The 25,445-nt window shown below is 39.8% G+C and overlaps 1 protein-coding gene across 1 annotated transcript in view; it reads left to right on the top strand.

Moving 5' to 3' along the window:
* SMS (spermine synthase) overlaps positions 1-25,445 on the top strand; it is a 154,763-nt gene that overhangs the window by 16,249 nt on the left and 113,069 nt on the right. The window contains exon 2 of the mRNA XM_018562428.1: positions 16,141-16,261. Coding sequence (XP_018417930.1) covers positions 16,141-16,261 — 121 coding nt within the window. The remainder of the gene's footprint in view (positions 1-16,140; positions 16,262-25,445) is intronic.

The following is a 25,445-nucleotide window of genomic DNA, read 5'->3' as shown; positions in this document are numbered from 1 at the left end:
TATATTTATTGCACGATTCTGCACGTTTTGCACATTTTCTGATCAGTAGGAATTTAAAGGCTTTTATGAGATAACAATTTAGCACGTGAATTTATATTTATTCAATATATTTAATATTTTTTTGCATCTTTTGCACAATTTTGATCCAACAAGTTTGGTTATCTATCACATGCCACTTGGGGTATTGATTCACCAATATCTCTTAAATTATATTAGTTACCAATTGGACCCATAGGGATGCCTCTTTATATTCCAGTACATGGAACTTCTTTCACTTTATCCAAAACTGATTTTGATGGGCTAGGGGCAGTGTTCTAAGAACATCCCAGATTAGTAGGCCTACTTCATCGGGAAATGTGTTGAGCACATCTAGAATATGGCATCAAAAGATGACAATAATATCCTGCAAATATTTACCATCCCATATTGTTGCACAATATACCAAATTGTGTAATGACATACATGTAGAACCATACATCATCCTACTTGGGTATTTCCCCATTGTGTAGTGTTGCTACATTCAATTAAAGTGGATTTAATTAGGATTTTTTGCAATAGCATAGAAGGAGAAAATCTATACCTAGTTTTCCATCATTTATTTACAAATAAAAAGTTAAACGTGTATAGGGCTTAAGTATTCTCGCCCTTTGCTGTCAACCACCAAAATAACTAAGTTGTAATGCACCCACTTGAATTCAGTAAAATAAGTGAAATAAATACTTCGGCTCATGCTTCACATTATGTCAAAATCGTGGCAGAGTCTGTTAGAAAACATATCTAAACAAATGGCATCATCAGAATTACCGAGCTTTCATGCCAGGTGCAGCCTAATCTACCAGAGCGGGTATAGCTCTAGGTGGAAAGCTGTGTTGTGCTTACCGGCCAGGGGAAGCCAAACCGATAACTGTATCTGTCTCTTCCATCACTACACAAAGTTTCAGGTTGCCCTCCCCTTAGCTCTTCCTTTCACATGTTTTACCCTTGTCATTGGAGGTGTTATGTCTGGCTAGAGAGATTGTATATTGTAAGCCATGCTAGTGCTACACATGCTATTGCCACAATAAAGCCGATTGAGTATAAAGACACTTCAACAGAGTGCAAATTGAATCTTTGCCATATTAGTTCAATATTTTAAAAATGGATTGATATTCCAACCCAGTATAATGATCAGTAAAGGTTGGAATATCAATCCATTTAAAAAATATTGAACTAATATGGCACAACTGGAATTCTCTCAAAAAAAGTCCTTCAACTAACCTAAGTGACTAGGTTAGGAGGACATTAACCAAAGAAATAGCGATGAGGCCATTGGTAGTGTCAAGAAGCTGCAGAGGTGCACAGCTCTGGAATAAACCATCCAAGTGACAAATTTAACCTGGTCACTTCACAGAGCTTTACAATAACAATGTCACTGATGGCCTCCTCCCCCCCTTTATTACAATTACAGTGACATCACCCACTCGGGTAAGCTCCAACGTCATACGACACTGTAGCATACTCCGTGTGGAGTGTGGGTTGCTGAGTATACCCTGCTAGGGGGTTCCCTTTTAGGAGGTACCGTCACTTTGCTCTGAATGGGCAGGCCAGTGTATTGTAAAGTATGTTGTGTGAATGAAACTTTAAAAATAAATGATTCCATTTTCATTTCAGGATATAACACTACACAGGGACTGATGGCACTGTACATTTCAGATTCTGCACCAGTAGCAGAATCTACCTCTGGTGGCATTAAAAGAGTTAACTACATTTTGGTTGTTGTGCAGCCTGGCAAAACAGGTATTGAAGCCCCGCAGCTTGGGTATAAAATGACTGCTGAATAAATATGCATGTTTTCTCCTTCCTTGCTGGATGCCCATTCATACCCTAATTAAGCTCAAGGCCTGGCAGTTGGATCACATTTTTGCTTGAGGAACACGTTATACCTTACAATGTGGCTAGAAACCTTTCAATAAAGCTGTGCTGAGGAATGTAGAGGACCCTTTTCTTTGGAAACCAATAGGCTCACATTTGCATGGAAATTTACAACCTTGTGATTGTTTGTCCTTTTGTATAAATACATAGATCACATAGTCCAAGCAGGCAAAAGAAGCATTTTTGTATTTTATGGATTTACTATATCCTAAAAATAGATATTTTTCATACCAATAACAGTTCATGGAATCTGCACCAGAAGTGTTTTAAAATGTTTAGTGTTAAAAAATTATATTTAGTTGCATACCTCAAGTACTTTTTCTGTATTTTTTTTTTCTTTCTAGCATTTCATGATTTCTACCTTGCAGGGGCATCTGTGTGCCCAGCGTAGCCATCCTCATATGCTCGATCCTGACCGCGACTGCAGGTGTGTGTGCGCCGATGCTCCAAGGGCCGACACACTCGGGCTTGATCACATCATGTCTGGATCAGATCTGGATGCGTTTCCGCATATGCAGTGCGCTTTGATGCATTTTTTTATGCATTTCGGTGCAGTTTTTTCAGGTGTGGTCCAGTGCGTTTGCATGCGGGTTTTTGTATTTTGGTGCGTTTCAGACTAGAAATAATAGTGCATGCTCCATTTCCCCCCCCCTGCACCGGAGCTGATGCACTGGTGTTAACAGAGCCCAGAAATACTATAGGAATACATTTGGATGCATTGCAGGTGCGAACAAAACATGATTTGGTCCAGAGATGGGTTGAACAAGCCCTTAAGCAGTACATAGCCCTGCTTTGGAAGCTCTTTTACACAAGCAGTGATCAACAGCTATTATGTTCTATGCACCATCCCAAATAGCACTGTAATGTAAAGGAACTGGCAATAATTCAGAGTAAAGTGAAAAATAATACCAATAATTTACCTCTAATGATGGGCATTCCATATGTGGCTGGCTGCAGCTCTTAAGCTGACCATGAGGCAATTAAGCGTGGATGAGGGAAACAAGCGTTTTTCTTGTTCAGACCCCTGGAGCTGAACAAGAAAGAATGAGTAGTGTATGGCCAGCATTTGTCTCTGCCCCAACAGTATTGTACATGCAGACAAAATCTAATCATTTGAATCATCTTACATTCATTAAACAAACATATTTTTACATACCATTATTGTTTTTACACTCTCTGGTCCTCTTGGGTATTATTAGTGATGTAATCTGCCTAAAGCATTGCATCCCGGGAAGGTTACATCAGCAGACCAATGATGGGAAATCTAATTTGTATTCTCCCGAGATCTCAGAGAAAGGCATTTTGCTCCCCTGAGATGATGTGCATGATCACATGTCCTAGTCACAAGTGCCAGAGTTCCAGGAAGTAAAAGGAGATTAATTCATCTACCTCTAGTAAAAATGGTTCATGTGAGAAGACTGAAAAAATAAGCTATGTAAAGAATTTAAAAAATGCAATCTAGAAGTATCTGTTTGTAGACTGTCATTACTAAACATTTCTAAAAGTGTCTTTGTTGTCATTTTAAAGATATAGTATCTTTACTATATCTACCACTCTTAATAGTATGTGCTAGACATTCTGTATAGTACCATATGGGTACAGTTCCTCTTTAAGGACAACATTTCTGATTAGAACCATCAGATTGTGACAATGCTGAACTCCATTCTTCTAGCCTCAAGGAAGCCTATTAGAAATTTGTTTGGCATGCCTTGCCCACTGCTGCTTCTGATTAGTGGATTACATTGATGGTGTCATCTAGGGGCAGGATCTGGGAAAAGGAAGAGTAGTTCTCTAGATATTATGTACACTGGATAAAAAAAGTGGGCCTGGGCAAAGAAGCAGCTGCAGAATGCCTACTGTGAGTGCTATATCATTGACAACTGACTTCACTCATGGTATTTGAAGGATCAGCTTTGGCTTAGTCTTGGTCACTAAGGGTGCTTAGACTCATCTGCTCACTTTCCTTTCAGTGCATTTCTTTCATGAGAAAAATACAAGGGCTGCTGACTTTATTTTGAAAATACCAGCTGTTTGGCTGTGTATAACCATAGAGTCAGAACAAGCATGCAGCAATTGAAGTCAGAACTACTTGCTCCAATTCATTGACTCTGAACATTAAACCCCAAAGATCAGCTTGAAAACCAGGGGCCTAACATTTTGACAAGTCCCTACTGACATTCTCCCATGCCTTCATGTTCTGTCTAGTACCAAAGCTTGACTTTGCACAGAACCTGACATGTAACAAGTACAAGGAGTGTTTATAACTAACACTTTTACTTGCTTCTTGAACATTTCTGCACGTTTCTTATGTTTCTAGAGTATCATAGGCAAAATAACGTTTTATGCTAGGAATCTGCAAGTAGCTAATCAGTTTAATATTTTTCCATTCATTAAAGGAGAATTATGGGGCGAGTGAAAAACACTCATCCCCATAATTCAAGCCAACCTATGACATTGAAGCTGCCACAGGTTGGCTCTTTTGATCGGGAAGTCAGCGAACACATGCCGCTGATCGCTGACTTCCCAATCCTCTCGCTGTAGGGAGTTGTTGACAGTCACACCACCCTACAGCGAGAGGATCGGGAAGTCAGCGATTATCCAGATTCCCTGCAGGGATTTCCCCCCCTCCCCGTTCCTCCTACTGTCAATCAGGTAGAGGGGTGGATCTCGACAGTATTGTCGGGATCTGTCCCGGCTGCGGCTCTCTCAGCATGTAGCGGGCAATAGCCTGCTACATACTGAGTTTTCGGTCACTGGAGGACATTAGTATATGTGCTGTGACCCTGAAGAGAACTATGGTCAAAAAAGGTTAGGCCATAGTTCTCTTTTAAGGGTGCATTCACACCAAAATCTGAAGGAAATCGCAAGTCAAAGAAGGGTCTGTTGACTTGCAGTTGTACCTACCGATTACCTTGCAATCTGTTTTTCAAAGGATACTAATGAAAGTGCAACAAAAAATGGATGGGTGTGAATGGGGCTAATTCACACTGGATCTGTTACGAAAAAGTAGTGCATGCTCTTATTTTTTTTTTTTTTTAGCACAATGTATCAACGCAACGGTGTGGGGTGAACTGGCCTCATTCACACCCATTCATTTTTGCGTGGCATCTGTTGAAAAACGTTTCACAACGCAATGGATTGCAACGCAACAGATCTTGTGTGAATGTTTATTACAGTCACGTCACACATCATGCGACAATCCATGTGGCACGGTCGTAACTCTCGGAGTATAATCCAGAAGTGCCCGTGGCTACTGGAGTCAGTTGAGGTGCCAGCACTGGAGAATGGTAGGTAAGTAACCATGACACTCAGCACTTTTCTCTGCGTATTTGCTGTGTTTGGCAAGCCAATGATGAGAAACATACTTATTTTGTCTCAGTTCTATGCAATGGAAAGCAGCCAAAACATTTGCACAGAACAATGCTGGCATAGAGTTATCATTTGGATATATAAATGTTGTTACTTTAGTGTTGACATTTTTATCTGAAGTCCTCCTTCCCTGAATTCTCACAGTTGTCTAATTGCATGTATAGTCTGAGGAAGTTCACAAAAAGACTATGCTGAAGTGACCCGCCATTACCAGGTTTTTGAGCGTAAAATACTAGATCACTGCATTGGTAGACTTGAGTTAGATTACAACAGTCACTAGTGTTTATTCGATAAGGCAAACTAGGCAGAGTGCAGTAAGATAATGCAACCAGCTAGAACTCCATCTTCCACTAAACTAACTTGGAAAATTGTTGTGCCTGATTGCTAATACGCTACCTACCCCTTCCATACCATTGCTGCTTGCACTGTTTAAGGGCTTTTGGCTTGGTTATCTTGACTGATCCTTTAAAGTGTTGGGTGGCATATTAAGAAAGTGTTATTAAAGCTCAATCATACTTTCTGTTTAAATAATCTAAATTTTTAATCCAGTTGCATAAAAAAACATGTGTAATGTCTTACAGTCTGGTTTCTTTACAAGGCTTGGGTAGAAAAGCCTGTCCCCTGCCTGCATGCTGCAGATTGGGACACACGCTCTCTATGTGGAAGCAGTAGTCTCTGTGCAGATGTCCCTAGCTGTGTCAACGCTATAGCTCAGCATTCAGCAACACACAATCCTTGATTTGATTGGTCTAGCTCTGACTTAGAAGGGGGAGCCTCACACCTCTGCAGAAAGATCACTGCTTTCATTAAATGAGCAATTGCTCTTCTCTACAGCATGCTGGCAGGGGGTGAGCATTTTTTACTACGGATCTGGCCGCTTTCAAAAGAAAATGAGCTGTAAAGGTGCCCATACACTGTATGAGAATTGCGGGAAATCCCGCGATCGTACGATAATCGCAAAGTGTATGGAAGGCGTGCGACCGTTTCTACTGTTTGGTCGCACGTCTTCCGTCGAACAAACAGGCTGGAAAACCCACCGGGAATCGTACGATTCTCGGCGGGTTAGTGGCCTGCTTGTTCGACAACTGCCGAACGGGCCGGTGTACGCACACTGCCCGTTCAGCATTGCCGTCATCGGAAGCCCGCCCTTCAGGGGTGGCGGGCTTGCGATGATCGCAAGTACGATCTGCATGTCCAAGATGGGCAGATTGTACGTTTTTTAAATTACTTTACAACCCTCACAAGACAAGAGTCTTGAGAGGGTTGTAAAGTGTATGGCCACCTTTAGACTGTGCACACCCATTGTATTGCTGTTCTTGAAATGGATTCAGCTGATGTAAACTGAAGGATCAGTTGAGCTTTAATTGTTTAATTATTTTGAATACAGTAACTGAGATCTGATTGGTTGCTGGGGATTACTGTACGTTGTGCAATGCCATTGTGCTTTGTGCTGCTGTATTGGGTAAGCTTGTGTATAAAAAAAATCTCCCTGCAATTCCATTTATTTTATAAACCATCTCTAGATGAGATGCTTTCTACTGTTACCTGCATGTCATAAGCTCGGGGAAGCCTGAAAAGAAGGGAAGGATTTCTGTGATGAGAACACTACATGACTGGCTGTGAGCTGCTCCCCACATTTTGGCAGATGATGATCTAGGAAAGTTACCTCTTTAATGTTGCAGTTTGGTATAGTGCTTATATTTCAGTTAAAAATACAAGCAAGTAAGATGAGACGATTCGGTTATTTTTAGAATGGAGTCATTAGATATGGCCGGTAGCACAGAGCATACATTAATTTACATGAACAAACTGGCTACTCTGTGTAGAACTAGAATTGAAAAGCTGACCAGACACCAGTAGAAGTTTGTTCAAAAAAATGTGTTCAATTCTCTAATAGTGCTCATTTTGTCTAGGGGAGTCAAAGCAGATATACTCACCTGATTCCCAGTCCTGCCTGGTTGCTAGGCCACTCTCTGCTGCCTTTTCTCCCCTGGGCTTTGGCAGTCTAAGGACCACCGACTTTATCATGTCTACTGCCAGTCCATTTACTTGCATTACATGTGAGGACACTGAGGAGCATACCACAGCTGAAACGGATGGAGAGAGAGAGGTGAGCGCTGACTGGGCAGGACTGAGGAATAGGTATATCTGCTTTATTCTGGTCTTTAGACCAAAATGAGCAGTTAACCCTTGCAATATGGGCGTAGCCCCTGGCAAGGGTTAGTTTTATAAAACTGGAGTTCTTTAATAACTCCTCAGCAGATACTAAAGTACAAGATAGATATGTCTACACAAACATTTCCAGAGATACCAAACCATATTCATAATATTATGCCCTATTCATCCTCCCAAAAATCAAAATGTGTGGGAACTGCAGAAATGATATCAGAAGGCAAACCATAGAGCTCATTATCCCTTTGTTTTCTGCAGTACATTACTACTAATACTACATTATGGCTACTAAATGGCTTCCGTTACCTCTCTTCAACCCATACCACTGTACTGAGCCACAACCAGTAAAATTAGCGACAATATACAAAGCAGCAATATATAAATAAAGCTAACTTTTAGAAGTACTTTCCAGACCAGCCATTTGTAAATAAAAGGCCATTTTATTACATTGACTTAAGCTGGCCCTATATTGGTAGATTTTCGTACGAACATTCATATGCAGAATCTTGTCAGAACATTTGATAATGCCTCCAATTATAGAATGATGTTTGAAATTCTGTTTGATTTTAGCACTTGATTTTGGAATGAATGGAGCTTCTCGAATGAAAGCCACAGTCACTGTTAGAATTTTGCTCGTTCAAAAAAAACATTTCAACCCTGCTCCTTTGATTTTCATCATGGCAGTTGAAAATGATTGTCAATATGACCCCAATAACTATAAGCAAATTGCACAATTGTTACAATTTTTACGTTTTTTTTCCACATGAAATTCTGATGGTGGATCACCAAACATAAATATATCATGACACTTGTCCAGTTTTCCCATTTTTTTCTGCATGTATGGCTGCATTATCTTATCTTTAGATATTTTGTACATTGTGCCCAGAGTCAAGACTAAGACCACCTCTTGTTGGCTGGTATTTTTAAGACTCAGAGCTTTTAATTTAGGGGAACACAAACATGTTTAAAGCACCAGATATATTTTCTTAGATAAAGCAGAAAGAAGGTCCCCCTGTGGCGGGTGGGTTCTTGCCATAATATGCAAGTATGTATAGCATACTAAAGTAAGGTATGTATGGTTCTATTTTTTTCGTTCACAGGCTGAACTTAGAAAATAGAGCAGGTTCCCTCAGCAACGCCTACGAGATTTGAGGGACAAATCTCCTGCTGTTTGCATTGTATTGACAGACTCCAACAGCCGCTGTCAGAATACTTGAACGGAGCTAGCAGCCAATCAGCCGTTCAGGTATTCTGATATTTCGTCCGAGAATTTTCCAACCGACTCCTTCGATCAGCTGATCGAGGAATGCCAGATGGGAAGGGTGCCGATAGCGGTCGACTGGTTCATCAGAGACCATTCTAAATTTGTACCTGACTTTACACATTATGGCACACTTGCCTTACAAGTGTGCCCTCCTCCGGCCTCTAGTGATGTAACCCCTGCTCATTCATCCCTGCCACCCATTTTAATAGCGGGAATGAGCGAGGGTGTACACTGCATGGAAGATGTACTGTACAGTGTACACAGAAAATAACAAGCTGCTAGAAATGAGAAGAAGCTGTTTTTAGTAAAAAAAAAACTATGCATGAGTCTTCAGCCCAAAAACCTCCTATTTATTTATTTTTTTTCAAAATACATTTTATTAACATTTTTAAGGGTTTACAAGTAACCATATACATATAGTAAAAAATACAATAGAAAGATTCTCAAAACAGTAAGAGAACATAGAACAAAGATCATTGTCAGTGTAAACACATACAGAATAGATCGTAAGACTTAATCAACCTGTCGTATATGTTGAATACCAGATAATCCAAGATTTCCAAGTTTATCAAATTTAGAGAGATTGGAATTATAAGAAGCAAGTATTTGTTCATAGTTATAGTGCAGGTGTACCAAGTGTAGAACTTGATTGAGGTTAGGGGTTCAGTAGTTTGCCAAGCTCTCGCTATCAATAGTTTTAGCAGAAAGAAACACAAGCGCAACAATCATCCAATAAGGATATCCTTGATTCCAAGATTTAGCAGAGCTAAAGCAGGATCAGGTTGATTTGGTATAAAATATGAAAACATGGTAAGACTCGTAACAGGACCCAGAAATATGGAGCAGAGTCCCAACCTAAAAAACAATTTGTTTGCGCTTTCAGGACAGTTTTAAACCACATAACATGACAGCAGCAGTAAAGAAAGCGAGAAGCCAAAAATCAACTCCCCACTTGATACAAATGATGAAGGTGTGAACTACGTTATCTCCCTAAGATCATAATATTCAATTAGGAACTTCTGTGTTTATAACCAACAAAATATAAAATGTGTGAAAGTACTGGTGCTAAATAATAAAACAAAATGGTGACAACTGCATATATAGATACAGTTCAACAAAAGTAGTTAACATCAAATCGAAATCAAATTTTGCACAGCTACCACCCATGCAGTCATGAAAGAAAAAAATGTATATATAAGATCCTTAATCCATTATGATGTGATGTTATCCTCCATTTCTTAATGATCTTAATGGTGTATTTAAACTTTAAACACTCACCAGATTCTTCCGACCATATACTGTCAATTATCGCTTTATCTGCTCCTTATCAACATCAAGTATTAAACTCACCTTCCGATTCCAAACAAGCTGACAGACTTCTTTAGATCATATAATGATTTATTATCACTTCATCCACTTCACGTAAACACCAGGTTATCTTTCTCTCCACCGGAACTTTGCTGTCCAGCTCACAGATGGATCACGTTTGTTTCGATATCCCCAGAATGCAAACATCAAAAAAATGCACATGGCATAAAATGTTTATAAAAATGTTTTAATAAAATAAGATCTAAAAGCTTACAAGAAACCAATGTATACAGCGTTGTGAACTAAATTTGGACCAGTGTTATCAGATAAATATTCCTTCTGATTCAAATGTGTATCAGAGAGCTCGCTCAATACCCGTAGCATCATCGTGTAAGCTCGCCTTCAACGCATTTCATCCACAGGACTTTTTCCAAGGGTAGCGTGCACCAGTGACATGCGGTACATTCCGTGCTGGGTGAGGCATTGCCCCCAGCATACCACGCCCCCATCCCATCAAAGCCCCTCCCCCTCCCCGGTCACCAAGCTAGTGTGCGGAAGGGAGGAGACAGGGAGCAGTCTCCCTGTCCCTCACTTGCTCGTCACTGGTGAGGCATCGATATCTTAAGTGTTTTTCTTTTGATTAGACAGCTTGAACCAAACCATCCACAGAGCTCAAGCCTCTAACAGCTAGTAGAGGCTGTGACAGCTCTGGTCTCACTATGCTAGGTTACACAAGCAGTGGGGAAGCCCGCTGCTGTGTAACCTAACTTGGCTGTCAAAAGCCTGATGCAGTGCCACCTGTTAACAGGCTGCGCTCCATCCATGACAGGTTACACAGCGGGGAGGCTTTCCCTGCTGTGTAACCTGATGGAAGCCAATGGAGCAAAAGCTGTCAGCTTCAGACTTGAAGCTAACAGCTTTTTCCTCCATAATACTAGGTGAGGCTCTGCCTCACCTGCCTCTCCTGAACGCATGTCCCTAGCGTGCACGCCGACTCTACCCAGCTTATAAGTAACCCCACAGAATCTTTAATCAAACCATCCCCCACTGGATGTCAATCAGCCAATTAACAAGATAAACTGCTTTGTCTAAACGATTTTAGCAATGTGGGAAGTAGTCTTGGTATATGGGGGAAAATACCACATGAATTATAAGCATCCAGTACTACTTCACATGCAGTATAACATACCGCAATAAAATGTATCCACATTTACTTAAATACAAACCCCTATATAGAGTCCCAACCTGACCACAGTGTCCCAAACATTGGATAGAGCTGTTAGCAAAAAAGTGTGCCAATCAATAAGGAGTTAAGTACCACCTTAATGTCCGCTTCAGAGATAATTCCCATAAATTAACGCAGTGTGACGTAGATGACATACTGTATTTTAGAGCCTTGCTCCATTGTGGTAAAGTATAGGTCTTATTCAAGTCTTGTTGCTACTTAACGAAGGGTGATGTCTGAACAAAAAGCAGTTTATCTTGGAGGGTATTATAGATTAACAAAATACCTTTCTCAGGATAGGATAAACGATGGTAAAAGGACCATATGGTATCGGGAACCTGTAATTCCATAGTGAAACAAATGTTTAATTTGTAAGTATCGAAAATATTCTCCTTGTGATGCGAAGTATATGTTTGCTAACTCATTAAATGGACATAGAGTATTGCTTCTGTAGAGATCAGGCAGCAAAGAGATCCCTTGTAAGGACCAAGATCTCAAGGATAGGTTGGTATGAGAATTTCACACACTGTGATGGGAATTGGAATCTTAACTTTAAGTCCCGGTTTATTGTTAGAGTTGCACATGCATTTCCATGCAAAAATTGTTGCTACAATAGTTGGAGAGATGTCCACAGCAGGATTTTTGGAGTAGTTAGAAGCCATTAGATAACATAATAAATTCTGTTTAGGCACTAGAGATTCCTTAACACAAAACCACAAGACATTAGGGGAGGGTTAGAACCAATCATGGACGCAACATAATAGTCTCGTAGATCAGTTAAACCCATACCTCCAGCACATCTATGCTTAATGAATTGGTTAAACGAACAACAGGCTTTTTTATTTTGCCAGATATATTGAAAATGAATGGATCTAAGTGTATCTACATATGAATTACTAATAGGAATGGGTAGAGTACGAAATACGTACGCAAGCATGGAAGGACCATAATTTTGAAAGCTGCAAGCCTTCCAGTTCAGGTCAATTCAAATTTATAGAGTTTCAGTAGGTCCTGGTGCACAGTATGCAGGAAAGGGAGAACATTTTCTTTAAACAGTAACAAAGTGGTATTGGAGTTTTTTATTTTTTAAATGTACATTTTTTTATAAGTTTAACCTAAGGTGCAAAGTAATGTTTTGGTCTAACACTTACAGGTATTTAAAACGTCTCACAAAGCTTACAGTACTCTGGACAGATAAGCAAAGGAAGGCATTTTCAGGACATAGTGCTCTTTATCTCTTTTCCTTGTGTATATATACAGAATGATGTGGTGGTTTGAAGAAGCTGGTAGACTGTCCTGCTTGCAAGTGAGGTTTTATTCAAAGGTTCTGGTACACTGTGCCATATTGAGAATGATTCTTTCTTTTACACCGTTGAGTGTTAGCTGGCACAATTCAATGCAGAACTGTAGATCACAATATTCCATGTTAATTATTGCCGAAATGGGAAAAAATACAATACATTGTGCTATCCCACAGAGTTTCCGAACTGCCTACTAACACTTGCCTCCAGATTTACCAGTGACTGGTCTGAGCCTCGTATTTACTCGTTTTCAAGTTCTCTTAAGCAAGTTAAGTCTTGTTATACATTGTATTTTGGAAGAGATTCATAGTGGTTGTTGCCAATTCTGGGACAAAGTAAGGCTGGGCAGATCTTCAAAGGAGTGCCGTGCCCTTTTCTACACTTTGGTTTTACTGGCCACACACAGCACAATTGGTTTTGAATTCTTTAAGATCATTTAAAAACCATATGGCCAAAAAGCTCCCAGCACACCGTTCTAGTGGTGATGTTGCTTCTAAAAGCAGTTTGCGAGATGCAACAGAGAATATGCCTTGCATTATTATACTGTGTGCTTCAGGACTCGACAGCCCTGCTCTGTGAGTTTGCCTCACCTACTACTTTGTGGTTGAGCCATAGCGGCTCTCATGTGCTTTTACTTCACAATAATATCACTTACAATTTCTCGTATTGACTTGTGGCAAAGGTCGCATCTTATGGCAATGCCATGTTTAAGGTCTCTACATTTTTCGGTACAACCTATTCTACCTCCAGTGTTTGTCAGTAGAGATTGCAGAGCTATGCAATTAAATGTATGCATGGCAACAGTGGCCATGGCAGAACCCTTGAACATTGTCATTTGAGGGGTGTCCGCACACTATTGATCATATAGTGTATCTTTTATACTGCCACATTCGTGCAATGTTTTTTTTTTCTTAATTTCCTTTTATTATCTCTTATCTTATTATCTAAAATAAAACTGTCCTATTAGAGATAAACTGGCTACCCTTCCTAAACCCCTTTTGAAAATACTTGTTTCCTGTTTGAGTCACTCACCTGAGACTAGTATGCAGCCAGTGAAGTCACAGCTCTTGATGTACATACTTGTTCCAGAAGCCAATTGGGTCAGCATGACTGCCTGCCAGCCAGCCATCAGATGAGCAGTGGCTGCCCCCTGCTTTTGTCTTATTACACGTTTCCATTTAAAACACCTTACCAAAAAAAGTTATTTTTAATCACCATAGTCATTGAGCCCCTGAACACCAAAGTCCTAAATAATAATATACACATACATCATGCACAAAAAAAACAAGCAACTAATTGATCTGCAAAAGCAAGACGTTTTCCAGCTAATTTGTTTGATCTGCTAAGAAGGTTCCAGTTGCAGCTTATTGAAAAATCTGCTAAACACATAACAATCATTTCATGTGCCTTAGAGACTGCTCCTCACGTACAAGTTAATGTGAATACAATCATCAGCTTGAAGCAACTCAAGAGCAGCTAGAAGCAGCTGACATAGTGCAAGAGCAGCTTAAAACAACTCATCAGTTAATCCGAAACAAGCCAAAGCCATATATCCCTATTCACTTACTTTTGAGTCTGACACCCATGTATATAAAAAAAAAGTATCAATGTGGGAAATATGATCAAATTCAGTGATTCTCAACCAGAGTGTGCCAGGGGTCCCAGAGCAAGAAGCTGCCAAAAATTACTTTTTCTATAGGCTGTGGGTGTCCCTGCATCGGTTCCACAAGGCACCCAACTGAGTTTTAGCAACAGATGATGTCATCTATCGCTGTAGATGCTACCTACCTAAACTGCAACACCGTCTTTAGCGACAGATGACATCATCGGGTTCGAGCTCAGTCTCATGGACTGTGAACTCTCTAGTGGACATCAGAGGAACTGCTTTGTATGTATATATTTTAATTTTGTGGATGGCAGGGCAGTTTTCCTTTTTAGGGTTTGATGGTCAGTGGTCCCTACTTTTCTGGGTGACCCAGATATCATTTATTTTAGTATAAGTCATTGGAAGTGACTCTGATTGTTACCATAAACTGTGGATTTAATATACTTTTTATGAATTTTCAAATGCTACATTTAGTTACCTCAGCTTGCGTTAGAAGTTGTGGCTGCTCCTTCCAAAAATATTTTAGCGTTGTTTGTTTGCTGCCATGTTGAATCACATGCTGACTTTTAGGGCTTGTTCACGGCATGTCCTTTGAGCTGCACTTTCTTGCACACGACAAATGTTTTCTTTGTGCCCTGTTATTACTGTAAATGCCCTGTTATTACTGTAAATGTGGCAAAACGTGTACAAACGTGACAAGGATGTGTGAATGGGCCCTTAGACTGGGGTACCTTGAGATTTTGCATAGTTTAAAAGTGTGGCGTGACTCAAAAAAGGTTGAGAAACACAGATCTAATTGTATGTTGATGGAACGTGTATTTGGCTCATTTGTGAAAGATTATGGATTTTGTAGGGTGATTGGAAAGGTTGCTCTTCATTTTTGAATCATGGAATGTTTTTTCTTTTCTGGGCATATTCTTGGTTTAATACTGGATGATTCATGAAAAGATAAATAGAAGACCTTGGTAATTCTTCTTTTTCCTGAGGGTCTGGGAGTGTTCCAGCTTCAACTTCTAATAAGAATTCGTCTCACCGCTTTCACTTATATGCAGTTAAGAGAATTTGCCTTCTGTCATCACCAGAGGAATCAAACCTTCTATTTCGACATTTAAAGTTAGATGTGAAATATAGTTACGATACATCATCAATTTAAAAAAAAACTGTCAGTATGTCATCGATTTATAATTAAAAAAAACACAAGGTTCTGCATTTTATTCTCTTCCTAGTTCAGGATTTCTAGTTTAATTTTTACTCGGTTATCCCCATATACTGAGTACTTACATATGTTTTCCTCTCTTCTCAACATTATTTTGATGAAAAGCCCTGCTCCTCAGTATTTATGGATATGCTTATAAATATATGAGTAAAAAAAAAGGAAAACTACGACCTGTAAAGAGGGTGGAAGCATTTATTTCCTTTTTGGTGCCTCTTTTAAATGGAAGAGCATCCAAAGGCATGTTAGAATGCATTGAGGTGCGGTAATGTGGGATATAATGTGTATTGACCCCTGTTTAAATGCATTGACCTCAGACAACAACACAAAGGGGTAAATGTGCCCCAAAGTGTCCACCTAGAACTACAAGATATAAAGTTAAGGCTTCATTCACACAGGAGGGGTTGTCTGCGCGTATTCGGCCGTACAAATATGTGCAGAATTGCTCTAAACATAAAAAAACAATGCACTTTAATGTGCATTGTTCTGACTTTTACGGCGGCTGCGCGGTACAAAACCGCGCGTGCCGCAAAGTATTTAAATCACGATTTTCCGCATGTTCCAGCTATAGTAATAGCCGCAAACGTGTAGAATCTGAGCGTATGTTAAAGTTTGTGCAGTTTCGTTCGGAAGACTGGGTTGAAAACGATACTGCTATGTGTGAAAGGAAACTGAGACATTGATCTTTTGCGTCCAATTTTGACCTCCCTGTATTTATTTTTTATGCTGAACAATTGTTTATGATTATTCTGTTTGTTTGTCCCTTTTTAGCTGACGGAAATTTCATTATCAAAGAACTACAGCCCGTGTTCCAAGAGCATGGAATGACAGAGACAGTGCATAGCTGGGCAGACCATGGTCACCTGGCCACATACACGACTACAAGTGGGAGGTAAGAGAGCAGATATGTAACAAACACACCTTTACTCTTATGTTTTGCTGTCTACCGTCAACCTCTCTCTTCTGTAGAATGTACAGCTTTCTTTTTATTAACACAGTACTAAAATAGTGTTGAAAGCACATAGCTAAAAACTGGACAGTCTGGTTTTTATAACTGCTGTCCAGTTCTTAACCAGTTTCTGGTTAGGGCACTGTGCATAGCAAACCAGACTGCTTCTAAAGACCTTGGAATTCATTATTTCAGTAGCCAGCAGCCATTTACAGAGTTGTACAACTGTTTCCACTGACAATGAAATGAAAAAATTTAATGCACCAACTACTAAGTACATTGGTTGATTGATTCCTAGGATATATGTGCAAATAATCAATAAAGTATGTCAGTTCATCACATCAGTTTACAGGTGAAACACTAAATATTCCCTTCTTCTTCATAAATTTTTGCCGGCTGTGAAAGTGCAGCTTTCTTTTTTATGACAGTTACCATTTAATACAACCACAGGGACTCAGAAGTTGGCGATTACACCCTGCAGCACTGTGGGTCATGAGGGTGTAGATGACCTTATTCCTAATTCTGTATTGCAAATCTGCAGATCCAAATACAAAGTCTGGGATCCAATTATTGTGATAACCTCTGCCTTCAATATTCTTCTATGATTCAATGATTGAACAGATTTTTACAACCTCAGTAGGCTGTAAATTAGAATTCCGTAACATCAACCGATCCTATTGCAAAGAGATATTTCTGATTTGAATAAATTGTAGATTGTGTGTGTAGATTGTGTGTAGTGTAGATTGTGAATTTGACCAGGCATGATCAAGCTGGGGACAGGGTTTGGGCATATTGGCCATGGATTGAACGCAATCATTTTATCACTAAAACATGTTGGGAGGGTGTTCCATTTAACATGTTCATGTATTTGTCACATTGTGTATATACTCCTACATTTTACCAATAATAATAACAAAATACGTTTTTTTCAATAAAGGACACCTCCACTCAGAACTGATATACTGTAGCAGTATTACTGGCAAGTTAAAGTGACGGTAAACCTTCCTTTTTTTTAAAAATATATATAAGGGAGGCACAGATCATGCCCCAATCTGTTCCGTTCTTATTTTTTTTTTAATGTTTAAATTCCTCGTTTTCTAGTGGGTCCCCACATCAGTGTCTTCCCTGCCCTCTGCATGGGTGCCTCCAACAGCTAAGAGGCCGCTATGGTGACACCCTGTGTGCGTGTTTCCGCAGTGGCTGTCCATAGACGCACGCAGCCCTGCGGCAGGCCAAGCCCCTCCTCCCCGCATTAAAGCTTGATTGATGGCAGAAGGATCCTAAGGCTCCTCTGCCCTCAATCTCCAGAACCAGGAAATTTGGGATGGAGGATCACTGCTTGGACTGGCTGCGGAGACTTGCAGCGCTGACAGGTAAGTGTGGGGCACGGGGGAGTCCAAAAGGTACTAGGCAATTTTACCTTAATGCAGAGAATGCATTAAGGTAGAAAATGCCCAGACCTTAATATTTCTTTAAATTCTACATTTTTTTCTGGTTTCTTAGCCTCAGGATACCAACTTTTGGGATATTGCCGTTAGAATTCCCAACTTTGCTCCACAGCCTCGCCATTACAAATTCAATTACTGCAGGTAGGTCACGCCTTCTCTATGACCTTGTCGAAGTGGGAAATCCTTAAACAACTGTAGGGCCATTTCACCACTGTAGGGCGATATAAGGAGTTTTTGGGTTACTCCACAAGAGGAGATTTGACTTTTAAAGGGATTTTTTGTGCCTCGTCATTATTTTAAAATTGCTTGCATGGTTTGACTGTGATTCCTCAGCAGTGACACTTTACAAATAATCTCCAGTTTTATTAATTGTGTTTATTGCTGTACTATACCCCTTTCTGTAGGATGGCCATTATGCTTTTCTAGGTCATGAAAAGCTCTGGGGGGTTTTCTCACTCTGGTTGAGTTCCATTTCTAAACAATTTCATTGAATACATCTGTCAATGAACCATTTAACAGATTGCATTATATAATGTACTTTTAGCGTTAGGCCTACGGCTACCAAATGCTCTATATAACAAAAATAATTCAGCAAATAATTAGTTTTTTTTTTCCTGGAACATGTTTTCAGAGATGTTGGCATTGTATCACAGCTGACTAGATCGCCATGTGAAAAAAAAAATCATAGTAGAACAACATACTCCTGTTACTGTGTCTTATCTCAAGGTCAGAAATCGCTAAACACAAAAAGAAAGCCTGGAATTTGTAGTTGGTAACATCAATGTTTGTATTTTCTGTAAACTCTGCAAAGATACACGATAAATCAAAGTGGCTTATGTTTTGACATCCATACACAGCTGTAATGGTGAGCAAAGCTCAGGAATAGTCCATTGATGATAGATTCTACAAAAGTCTTTGGTTGTCATGGGGGATCGTGTATGTTAGTTTTTGCCTTATTGGTATTTTGCACTTCACTTTTTACCATGTTAAAGTGTTAAATGTAACTCGCTAAGTTGCAGGGACAAATAGAAGAAAAGTTATAGCAGTTACATATAATTGTTTAATAAATCTTGAAATTATTTTAATTTTTAAACATTTTAAATTGGGAATCAGCATAAAACATTCTCAAAATAGGTGAACTGAACATGGATCTAATTACATGTAATAACACTGATAGTATTTAGTATTTAAATATCTTTAGTATTTACCTGGGTTTATCTTGATATCGGCCTCCTGTAATTCCTTGCAAAGTAACACTTAGGCTTCATTCACACCTATATCTTTAGGTGTGTTTAGGGATTCCTGCATCAGGAACTTGCTATTTCCTGCAACAAGTTCGAACTTTCGATTCCTGTACATACAGTTGGGAATCCACCACTATCCCTGGATGCATCCAGGGATAGTGATTGATTCCTAACTGCATGTATAATCGTATCACATATGATTACATGCAGTGTACCGGCGTTCTGTCGCTTTTTGATGCAGCCGCTGTCGCACAATGATTAATTTGAATGGTGACGGCTCCTGCTCGTAAATGGCAAATTTGGAATTCCTGCTGCAGGAATCCCTAAACTCACCTAAAATAGAGGTGTGAATGTAGCCTATAGGTGCCCATACACCTTACGATTATAATTCGATTTCCGAATTAAGTCGGGTGTTTTGTACGATAATTGGCCAGTTGATGGGAAGTGAAAGATCACAATTACTGTACAACTGGCGGAATTTCCACAATCGGTCAGGCTAGAAAAACGTACGGAAATCGATGGATTAGTGGCGTTTTCATACAAAATAAATTGCAACATGAACACTGCACATGCGCAAACGAAAATCCGTTCTGTCGTTCGACAAAATTCAGTCAGTATTGCTAAAGAAAGATAATTGAAATCCAGATTGGTCTGTGCATGATGTGGCAGTTGTGCGGAAATCGTGCAACGGTTAGATGACGGGACAAAAAACATTGTACAATAATTGTATGGTGTATGGGCACCTAGAGTAGGAAAAAGAACAGACAGCTCTCTGAGCCAATCAGACTCTACAGCAGTGCAGATGTGGAGGTGCATTGAAGTCAATGGCACCGCAGCCACGCCCCCCGTCTGCAGTGTGATCGCCGGCACCCGAACGTGCGTGGCACATTAGTGTCTCCATTCCGGTCCAGTGCGATCTGCAAAAAGTAGTGCATGCAGCATTTTTTGCCCAACAGTCTGTGTAGGTAGAGATGTCAATAAAATTAGAACTGGAACGAATGAATTAAAAAAATGTGTCAAAATAAAAGTTAGTAATCAATTAATTGTGAAATATTTTTAAAATTTGTTTACAGTGTACATTTGAGCACCACATAATATAACTGCTGGGGAAATGTGCTGCAGTGATAGATTTTGGCTGCATGCTGCATTTTCACTGACATTTGGTAAAACAGGAGATCAAGATTTCCCTCTTCTTAATTCCCTAAATAAAGGAAAACTAATCTAAGCTATTGTACTAAGAGTACTATTGTGCAGCCATTCATTAAAAATATTTGGTGAAATCCAGATGGGATGGATATTTTGTATAGTGTTAGAGCACAAACACTTTCCCTTTTTAAACCACACATCCGTGTATAGTAAATCAGAGCTGGGTGAGGTGAAGTACAGGCACCTGTATCTGTGTGTATATGTGTGTGTCTTTGCCTTTCAATCGATAACTGGGTTTGTGTGACGCATCCTATGGATAGTAATCCCAGGATTTACACAGGTCCTCAACTGCTGCCCAAGTGTTGATTAAAGTGATATTAAACTCAAAAGGTTTTTGAGCTTTTTCAAATGCTAATAAAGTCACTTACAATGGATGCCTCTCCTTGATGTTTAAATGTTTTAGTTTCCTGAAGAATCAGCTGGTCCTCTGAGCACTGGTCCTGATATCCTATTTTAGGGTGGCTCTTTTTTTTTTTTTTTGCAGGGTCCTATGGAACCACTCTGGTCTGTGATATTAAAGTGACATTAAACCCTCAGATTTTTTAACATAAAACAATACTGTAATGTGTGCCTTACTGTAATCCATGGTTGTTTCCCTTCTCTTTGCTGCTCTTCCTTTTAAATATGTATCTGTTATCATGCTGGGCAGGACTGCCTTGTCTCAGGAATGCCTACATGGTGTCTGTGTATAAGTTTGTAACCTGAGCCAGCACTACAGGAAGAGGCCCTGAGCTGCAAAGGGAAGTTCTCCCCAAGCATGAGAAGACATGAGGATTTAAAAGGAAGAGCAGCAAAGAGAAGGGAAACAACCATGGATTACAGTAAGGCACACATTACAGTATTGGTTTATGTTAAAAAATCTGATGGGTTTAATGTCACTTTAAGCTGTGTGTCTCCACAAACACACAGACACAGCAATGCAAACCATCCCTCTGCTTTCCTTCCTCCCTCCTAACTTCCCCAAGCTAGTACATGGACAGCTTCTGCAGACTGCTCTGTCCCTTGTGATCTTGTACTGGACAGGAACTTCAGGGAAGCTGAGAGTTGGAGTCAGCTGTTCGGAAACATGATGACATGATGATGAGAGTTTATACTACTTCAGGTTCTTCCCTCTGCTAGAGGGGTTAGGTAAAAGGTAAAATCTGGCCATACAGATTTTGTTTGTTCAGATCGCTAATGCTAAGCAATAGGGATGCACATCTCCCCTACTGAGCTATTTCATTGTGACAGCCAGTGCCCACTGCTGTCAGAATACCTGAACAGCCAATCAGCTGCAGTCACTATTCCGCTGACAATTTTCCACATGGCTCCTTTGACAAAAGTCAACTGAAAAAAACGACTTTTGTCTAGCCGGGTGGTGCCAGCAGGGTCTCCCACAGTTTAAATTTCAGCAGATTAAGCAGGAGTCGGCTGAAATCCGAGCAGTGCATGGCTAGCTTAAATCTGCCATAATTTGCAAGTACTTGCACTTTTTGGCAGACTTATCCACTAGTTTGGCCACCTCCCGCAATGATAGGTCTGTGATGCTTCTTCGCTCTCCACCGCTATCTTCTCCTGGTCTTCTGACACAGCATCTTCTCTCATCAGCCCTTGGACAACCACTAACTCTTGCTCATGTATGCTGGTGTCACATTGACCTAGTGTTTCAAATCTTCTTCTAACACAGTGGTGGAATTCATTAAGAGAGTCTATGATACTGTTTAGAATTCGGCATCTTTATGAAAAAATGTTGGTGGGTTTAGATGCACTTTATATGCTGAGTTATGTGGTACTTACTGGCTGGTTCTAACATGGCTCCGACCTGTTCAGTTGATCTTTGTCATTTTCCTGCAATATATCACATGCATTTTACTGCATGAAAACACATTTCAAATAGAAATCCCATTCTTTCCTCCATGACTGGTTCACATCCTTGTACTGCAGTTCAGTGTGTTTTTAAAGTAGATGGAAAGTTAACATATCAGCAAAGGTATCTCTAAATTTGCTTTGCCACTCCTTTTTTTTTTTTTTTTAAATCACCATATAGTTACCTTTTTACTGCTTTTTTTTAATCTCGTGAACGCTAATCCTCAGTATGTATCCCTTCATTGATGAGCAGCAGGCGGACATTCATTACTGATGTCAGGCAAGATGTGACATTGCCACCTCACTGCTTTCCCTGCTGAGTGAGTGCGGTTGTTCTGCAACTCCACAAAACAGCTAATGAAATAAAGAAATGCACTATTTTTTTCTTATAAGTAAGAATATAATTAAAAGCCTGGCATTGTAGCAAACTATGCACAGAAGCACATTCTTTTATAACAGTGTTTATGCTAAGCTTCTCATATTCATATAAAAAAAAACCCTGCCAAATCATCTATAAATATTATAGATGCATTCTAAATCACTTCTTCAACTTCCTTACATGAATTCTACTCCATAACTTTGTCCTCCTCAAGGCTAGAGATTTTATTAGTACAAAATAAAAGTGTAAGGAATTAATTTCCTGGAGTTTATTAGCAATTAAACAGATTTGACTGCTTTCTCCAGCTAATAAATTACATTGAAACGGTTGTGTGGCATATTGTTCATGCATGGTTGTTAGGTTTAATATTTATTTAAAGTTATTGGTATGAAAAGTAATTGGAATTGAGAGTATTAGATTTACAGAATAGCAATACTACTTTGAAAATAGAATAAAATAAAAACAGCGGTAACGCAATGTCCATTTGCTGGTGTCTTTCGCGCTGTGGGTGCCATTATTAATAGCACCCCAGTCACGCCGGGCCGATCGCACGGTTTTCCACTGTGATTCCGCCCGTACTTCTGAACACGATCGCGGCTAAAACAGTACTTGTACTTTTTTTCTTAGATACGCGATTGCCGCGCTGCTTACCTTGCCTGTTGCAGATTTTACCTCACTCCCTTCTGGCAAAACTGTTGCCAGCAAGACAGGAAGTGAGTAAATCGCTGCAATGGAGTCCCAAATAGCATTAAAAAACAGACAGGCATTGAAATCCCTCACCACTGGTGTGGGGAAAAAATGTGTAAGAAAAAAGAAAATCATGGTAGTACAAAAAGTAAAACATGACCCTTTTGTTTGCTATGCAGTGCCTTGTGAAAGTATTTACCCTCTGTATAAAATCATCCAATAAAAAAAAAACCCAATACATTTTTGTTCCTGTTCTATTGCATTGCCTCTTGTAATTAATTTGGGGTTTGTACCATATGATGTACACAACGTGCCTACCACTTTCTAGGTGCAAAATATTTTGTATTATGACACAATTAGGGCTGCAACTAATGATTATTTTCATAATCGATTAGTTGGTCGATAATTTTTTCCATTAATCAATTATTCAGATAAAAAAATACGCAAATGCAGTGTTACAAACAAAGTTTACTTCAGAATAAAACGGCATGCACAATTTTTGCCGTCGTACTGCACTGGAACGCACGGCATTGCGGTACTGTGCGTTCCCATGCGGGCGATCACATTCTGGTTGGGAGGCGCATTTGGGGTACCATTGAAATGAATGGCATTGCAATGCACCTCTTGCTACAGAATTTTGTCCGCCCAAAACTGCAAATTACTTTTTTTCCCCCCACCTTTTTATAATTTTTTGTTAAATACACACATAGCGCTTGAATAGCTTCAGCCATGTAATGACAGCTGCCAGTGGCAAGATTCCACAGACGGAAGCTCAATGTAAATGCAGCAGGTAGTGGGCTGGTGCAATAGCCAGCCTGCTATTGGCGATTTCAAATTGCAATAGCTAATAGCAGGCTGGCTTTTGCACCCACCCACTGCCTGCTGTGCCCTTCTCCCAGCATGGAGGAGAGCGCTAGGGGATCCAACCAACTAATTGAAAATAGGAATATTTGACAGCTATTATTATTATTATCGATTTCATTGATTAGTTGGTTGCAGCCCTAGACACAATGAATAATTAAGACAAAAAAAATGAAATCCTGAGTTTGCAAAAGTATTCACCCCCTAAGTCAATACTTTGCAGAGCTACCATTTGCTGCAATTACAGCTGCAAGTCTATTGGGGTACATCTCTGTTAGCTTAGCACATATAGTCACTGGACATTTGCCCATTCTTTGAAGCAAAACTGCTCCAGCTCCTGCAAGTTTGATAGGTTGTGTTGATGTACAGCAATTTCTAAGTCATCCCACAGATTCACAATTGGATTGAGGTTTGAGCTTTGACTAGGCCATTCCAATACATTTTAAATGTTTCCCTTTAAACCACTCCAGTGTAGCTTTGGCAGCATGTTTAAGGTAATTGTCCTACTGGAAGGTGAGCCTCCTTCACAGCCTCAAATCTATGGCAAACTGAAACAGGGGTTCTTCAAGAATTGTCCTGTATTTAGTACCATCCATTTGTCCAGTTACTGCTCATGTAAAGTATCCCCACAACATGATGCTGCCACCACCACCATACTTCCCTGTGAGGATGCTGTTCTCAGGGTAACGGGACATGTTGGGTTTGCACCACACATGACGTTTCCCATGATGGCAAAAAAGCTGAATTTTAGTCTCATCTGACCAGAGAACCTTCTTCCAAATGTGTATTCTTATTTATTTTTTTCGCATCTCTGATAAATGCCCTTCTTGCCCACTCTTTAAGTTTTGGAAGGTGACCTTCTCTTGTCAGGCTTGTGATCGTTCTATACTCTTTCTGTTTTGTTACAATGGATTTAATGGTGTTCTAAGTTTCTTTCTTTTTTTTTTTTAATCCATCCCTGATTTATACTTCTCTACAACTTTGTCTGTGACATGTTTGGAGAGCTCCTTGGCCTTACTTTGTGGTGTTGCAGACTCAAGGACCTTTCAGAACAGGGGTATTGATACTGACATCATGTGGCACTTTGATTGCACACAGGTGGACCGTTATCAACTAATTATAATGGGACTTCTGAAATTAATTGGTTGGCCCACATCTTATGTATGGTATTCATACTAAGGGCCCTTTCACACCATATAATCTGTGTGCGTGTGTGTAACAAACAAAAAAATGGTGTGCAGTGAGAATCGGTACAACTGCATCACATAGCGGTGTGCCTATAGAACTTAATAAAATGTGACATTTGAATTAGGGGATAAATAATGTACTTTTAAACATGGCTGATTTCCCGCCATTGTGATGTCACTGGGGGGTGTTCCATAGATAATTGTTATACTTCATGGGGTAAATATATATGTGGTCTTTAAACATTACTATGTTGTCTCGCCCCCCCCCCC

This window comes from Nanorana parkeri, unplaced genomic scaffold (assembly GCF_000935625.1).
Source record: "Nanorana parkeri isolate BGI_ZX_2015 unplaced genomic scaffold, ASM93562v1 scaffold577, whole genome shotgun sequence".
Taxonomy (NCBI): domain Eukaryota; kingdom Metazoa; phylum Chordata; class Amphibia; order Anura; family Dicroglossidae; genus Nanorana; species Nanorana parkeri.
Note: the sequence above shows the minus strand (reverse complement) of the source record. Positions and strands in the feature narration are given on the sequence as shown.